The sequence below is a fragment of the Athene noctua genome, unplaced genomic scaffold, assembly GCF_965140245.1.
Source record: "Athene noctua unplaced genomic scaffold, bAthNoc1.hap1.1 HAP1_HAP1_scaffold_31, whole genome shotgun sequence".
In the NCBI taxonomy this organism is placed as follows: Eukaryota; Metazoa; Chordata; class Aves; order Strigiformes; family Strigidae; genus Athene; species Athene noctua.
This window is the reverse complement of record NW_027437536.1, coordinates 1,022,826-1,028,497: the sequence shown is the minus strand read 5'-3', so window position 1 is coordinate 1,028,497 and position 5,672 is coordinate 1,022,826. Positions and strand designations below refer to the sequence as shown.

General features: G+C 58.3%; 1 protein-coding gene across 1 annotated transcript; it reads right to left on the bottom strand.

Moving 5' to 3' along the window:
• Positions 1–397: 397 nt before the first annotated feature.
• Positions 398–4,827, bottom strand: LOC141974078 (uncharacterized). The gene is made up of 7 exons (XM_074933330.1): positions 4,810–4,827; positions 3,928–3,934; positions 2,069–2,190; positions 1,162–1,477; positions 960–1,045; positions 738–862; positions 398–468 (listed from the first exon to the last, which is right to left on the bottom strand). The coding sequence occupies exons 1-7, from the start codon at positions 4,825–4,827 to the stop codon at positions 423–425; spliced, it is 720 nt and encodes a 239-aa protein (XP_074789431.1). The 3' UTR covers positions 398–422.
• Between the last annotated feature and the right edge of the window lie 845 nt (positions 4,828–5,672).

Genomic DNA, 5,672 nt, shown 5'->3' with positions numbered 1-5,672 from the left:
GGGGGGAGGGGTCATGGGGGGAGGGGTCATGGGGGGAGGGGTCATGCTGGGGACCCCCCTATTTGGGGAGGGGGGTCGGCGCCATCAGATGGTGAGGTCTTGTCTGAGCCATCTGCGGGGGGATGGGGGGTGTCAGAGGGTACTTGGGGGGGGCCACATCCCCTTACACCCCTCCCCTCCCCCAAATCCCTTCCTGCCCCCCCCAGCGCCCCCCCCGTGCTCCCCATCCTCCCCCGTGTCCCCAAATTCACCCTGTCCCCGTGTGTGTCCCACATACTCCCTCCTGCCATGGCTCTGTCTCCCCCCGTGCCCCCACCCTGTCCCTGGACCCCCCCCACATCCCCGGACCCCTCTCACGTCCCTTTGCCCCCCCCGGCCCCCCCTCACCGCCCAGCACTTGCTCCACCATGCTGAACAGCGACTCAGGCGTGGGGCTGATCTCCAGGTCCGTGCCGGGGAGGGGACGCTCTGAGGGGGGGCGGAACGGAAACTGGGGTAAGGGGGGGCCAAGATTTGTACCCGACCCCCCCATCCCTCCTAGGGAGGGGACCAGGCACTCTGAACCCCCCAAACCTCCCACACCACGACCAGAACATCTTCCCCCGCCCTAGTGGGATGGGGGGTGTGGAGGGGAGGGGGGGAGCACAGGTTCCACCCCCCACTCAGGGGGTGCCCCAAGGTTTTGTCTTCCCCCCCGCCAAGGTTTGGGGGGGCCCGTGTCCCCCCCCAAGACGTACCCTGGGGGAGGGCGAGCAGGGCCTGGGGCGAGCTGTCGACGGGCACCGAGTGGGAAGGTGCAGAGCAGCCTCTGGACCTGCCACCACCAGGAGCGGAGCCTCTTCTTCTGTGTCTCTGTGAACGCCTGCGGGGGGAAGAGGGCACATGGGGGGGTCACACAGACCTATAGTCTGCCCCCAAGCCCTACAGGCCCCCCAAAGTCCCCGCAGCCCCCCCTGTACCTCGTGGATCAGGCACTGCTCCAGGAGCTCGAGGTAACTGATGATGTTCTCCTTGTCCGGCCGCGACATCAGGAACTGGATGTAAACTGGGGGGTGTCGGGGGTCAGGGAGGGACCCAGACACCCTGATTCCACACACACACACCCCCAGAACCATGGGACCCCCCCAAAAATGGAACCGGGGTGTGTGTGGGGTATCTCACCTTTGCCCATGACACGGGTGAACAGCCTCGGGATTTTAGACGCCGCCGGTGACGGTTTTGTTGCCGTACGGCTACCGGCGGCGTTCCTGCGACCCGGTCGCTGGGTGGCTGCGGTGACGGGGACCGGTTTGGCTTCCGAACTGGTGGCTTTCGCCTTGACGGTCCCTCCCGGCTCAGAGCTTTCCTTAGGGGGAGGTTTGGCGAGTTGTTTTAGGACGGCAGCGTACTGGAGCACGGAGCAGTCGTCGTCGCTCTCGGTGGCTTTGTCCCCATCGGTCCCCAAGGCATCGCCCAGTCTGCTGAAGACCCCCACGGGCTGGGAGACAAGGTGAGAGGAGCCCGTCAGCACCCGCACCCCCATTTACCCTCCCCTGCCCCTCTGCCCCCCGAATTCTGCCCCTGGGATGGAGACCAGATGGATACCAGCCCTCTTGGGATGTAACGATGCAAAATGCTGCCTGCGGCAATTAATGACTAGGCTATAAAGCAGGTCTCTGCATCACCCATAACATCATATTCCCTCGGATTTGTCTCGAGGGGCTGAGTCTGCAACTTGTTTTACACCCCGAAGACTTCCGTGCTGAGCTTTTTGGCTCCAGAGGAGAGAAAAAACCTCCTGTATCCCCCCCACATTAAAGGGGTCAAAATAGCAGCGCAGATGAGGATCACCCAGGGATTGGGGATCCACTTGCCTTTGGTGGCTCCCTCCTGCTTTTCCCAGGGGTTTCCCCACCACTGCCCCGTTATTTCAAGGCTCCTTCAGCCCTTCCGCGGCGAGCGGGAGGCTGCAAATCCCGATATAATCCTGGGGGAGAGGACCCTGATGCCGGGATCCCGGTGGGGTTTGGCCCAGCTGCCGAGAGCGACGGCTACACGGAGCCGCAGCTGAAAACCCACATCCTCTCACCTTCCCTCCTGTGGCCGTGTCCGCTTTCGCCTCGGCTCCCAGCCGGTCGAAGACAGATGTCCTCTGCAGACCTGCAGTTTTCAGGAGAACGTGGGGTTTTTGGAGGTTTCCCTGGATGGGGGCTTTGAAAAGCCGGATGGCTAGGATCAGTCTTAGAGAGGCACTAAAACACCCAAACCTCGAAATGTGAAACAGGATGGACTTTGGCCAAAGCACCGAAAATCGGGCTGGTTATCATCTGCCCTGTCTCAACACGCAACAAAAACGCACCGGGAACAAGCAAAACCACAGCAACTCCCAACTGCTGTGGCTCACAGTAGAACTGGTTTAGTTTGTAGGCGGGGGTTTTTGCTTGGCTTCTTACTGCTTTTTGTCTTTTTCATGAATGCAGGTGCGGACACACACCCTACACAGCACAGAGAGCATCTGAGCGGCTGTCAGGACACTGGCTAAGCACCGAGACCCACAGGTACCATCTCAAGTACTTTGCAGCACCGTGCCCACTCGGGGGCAGCGTGAGCGCACCCTGATACGCCACCGAAGTGCAGAAACTGTACGTATACAGTCGGAGAAGCAGCGACTAGTTTCACAGTGCTAGTGGCCTGGACATACACGTTATCCCTGACCCCACACAGGGCATTAGGAAGCACCTGCCCAGGCATCCCATGCTGTCCTGAAGCAGCAACACTCAACCAACAGATGTCCAGCCCTTTCTCCATCAAGGCTTTGAATTTAGAAGCTGTCCAAAGGCAGGAGCACCCTGCCTGCCAGGCAGAGCCCGCACGGGCTTACTGATCACGCACGGGCACGACCATCCACGTTCTGCAGTGACTCATTAAGAGCAGCAGAGCAAAGTCGAGTCAGCAGCCTGAAAATTAACAGGATCTCACACAGAGCACGAGCCCCGTGGCAGGGAAGTTCTCCTGCAGCTCACCATGCACAGACACAGATGGCACTAGTTTTCTATCTCACCATTTACCAAAAAAAACGGATTAAACCATCACACTAGTGGTCTAATGACTCCATGTCTGCATACACCGTTGAACACAAAGGCATTTTAAATATGGCATTTGCAGTAACTGCAGTAGCACCGCTCCCACCTCTCACTGGAGGTTCAAGTGCAAAGGAGAAGGGCCAAACCACAGCAAAAGCCAAGAGGATCAGAAGTTACTAGAGCAACTTCAGCTGTCCCCGAAGCGCTATTCAGGTTCACAGACTTCCTAAAGCAACTCACTACGTCTCCTCTCCACTGGCACAAGGAAGAACACCAATACTACGAGTTTCGTGTCACGCAGAAAGCAGGAAATGGGAGGCTGAGCAGCCACACTCCGCAGCCGCTTGGGACACCGCGGGTACAGAGCGGACAGAAGCAGCTCCTGGGGCTCTCCGAAAGCCCCCGAGGTCCCTGCTGAGGAAGCCACACACCCACGTGGCCATCTCCCCCCACCACAGCCCTCCCCACCGGCTCGGGGCGAGAGACGGAATAGAGCGCCAGGCGCTGAGACGAAGGAGAAGGATACGCGGCACCAGGAGCGGCAAAAGGCTACTTCAGCTCAGCTGAGGGGTTCCTGTTGCGGACGGTTCCCCAGATGTTACTCCAGTAACTGCAGCATCCCAGTACCTCCACCCCCGTTCCTCATCCAACCTCCCCGCGCGCCGAGGCCTCAATTCTCTCAGGAAGCGGAGCTGAGTCACGCTCACCACTGCTTGCTCAGACAGTGCCCCTGCACTACGCAGCAGCGCTCCTCGCTTTAAGGCAGTAAGTTCAGTTTACCCACATGCTGGACACCCACCACCATCGACAAACCCCACCGTGCAGGGCGGAACGGGTCGAGCAGGAGGAGAGATTCTTAACACACCTGCATCCTACCACAGTTTCGGTAGAGCTGCGTCACAGTAATTTCGTCCCGCTGCATCACAGCCAGCAAATCCTTGGGACTGGAGATGTGAAGCAAGTCGAGCTGTGCACAGGCACACACTAGTCAGGAGCTGGGAAAAAAAAGGGTCTATTTACATATTACATATACACCCGTGCATATTTTATATACACACATTTTGTACACATACACACACAAGTACCTCTACATGCACACAGTTCTGAGCTCCCGCCACTGCGACACAAGTAACAGAAGCGACAGTAGGTACTTCCCTGTTATTTCTGCTCCCGTGAAGCACACACACCAAGTATACTCCATCTATGTATCACTGAGACGGCAGTTCAAGCCATGATCCTCTTTGGGAACAGGCAGATGTTCCTGTTCACTGTCAGACAATACTGACCCAACACCAGACTCCAGGTCTGAGGCAAATACTCAGGAAGGAAAATCATTCATACGTTAGGATGTTCAGCTTAATTTAACAGTGCCTCCTCCATCTCTGTTTGGGACTGTGTAACTGCTGCATCAATTCTCCACAACCTCAAAGTTTCATAAGCAGCCAAAACTAAAACAGCACAAGTCTCGCAGTGTACAGAAGCGCCCGTTTTCAACAACACAAAGACATGTAAAACACGTGTAACCAAGCTGAATATTCATCTTCCTCGGGAGGAAACCAGCAACACCGAAAAGAAGCTATCCCTCCCAAAACAGCCTCTAACAGCACAGCACCGCCCGTGAATCCCAACGCTCAACTAGCTCGAAACCAGATTTTATCCCCTTGCAGCACTACAACTACTTTCCCCTCTCACACCCCTGCAGCTCAGCAGAGAAATACCCTGAGTTGGCTGAGGAGCATCTTTGTACTCGGTAACGCCAGCACATCCTAGGCGGCAACTGGGTCACCCCAGTCCTTCAGAAATACCCTTCCCAGCCCACACCACCAAGCAGGCTGTTGGGAAGACCGAAGGAGCGACTGCCAGCTGTAGCGCTTCTGCTTGCCGGTCGTGTATCCTGCATCCTCAGCGCTGACACTGCTCGCAGGTCTCACGCACCGGACCCAGCCGCCTGTCACTGACAAGCCATGCTCTCACGTTCTAGGGATGCGCGCCCAGGATTTACAGTTCCTTCCTAAAAGCCACCTGGGCTCTACTCACACCCAGAGACGCCCTGCTTCCTGCTCACGCTGCTTCCACAAGGCTTAGCTGGGGGTCAATAGGAAAAGCAAGCTGCTCCTCACAGCCAGCAGAGCCCAAGAACCGCGGCGGACACAAATCAGTAATAACAGAGTGTTCTTCTCCGTACCCCCTAAACAAAGCTTCCGATCAAGATGAAACCCTTCCAAGGCCAGACGGGCCCCTCGGCACAGCCCCGCCCGCAGCCACCCGAGGCCGGGGCCGTTTCACTCCCGCGGGGATGTTCTCACCGCCGCCGCGGAACAACCCCCCCTGTCTGCGAGGGACGGAAGAAGCAGAGCGCGAAACGGCTCCGCGGACAGCAGCGCGCGGGGGAAAGCCCTCACCTGCCCGAAAATCGCACTCCCTGCAACAGGAAGAGCCTCTTCCCTCGGCAGCCTCACAGCCTTCCTCTGCCGAGGACGAGGGAGCCGCGGGCATCGCCTCCCTCCGCCCCTGCGCAGCTCCCGCCGCGGATCCGGCGCTGGAAGCGGATCCTGTTCAGCTGCCGCCGGGGGGGAGCAGAGACCGCCGGCAAAATAACTGCGAGGCCTC

Bases quoted from the DNA above. Each gene is read 5' to 3' on its own strand.
- LOC141974078 (XM_074933330.1), bottom strand. The intron at 1,046-1,161 runs GTGAGATACCCC...GACACCCCCCAG, and splicing joins CACCCGTGTCATGGGCAAAG to TTTACATCCAGTTCCTGATG. The intron at 469-737 runs GTACGTCTTGGG...GCCCCCCCTCAG, and splicing joins CCTGCTCGCCCTCCCCCAGG to AGCGTCCCCTCCCCGGCACG.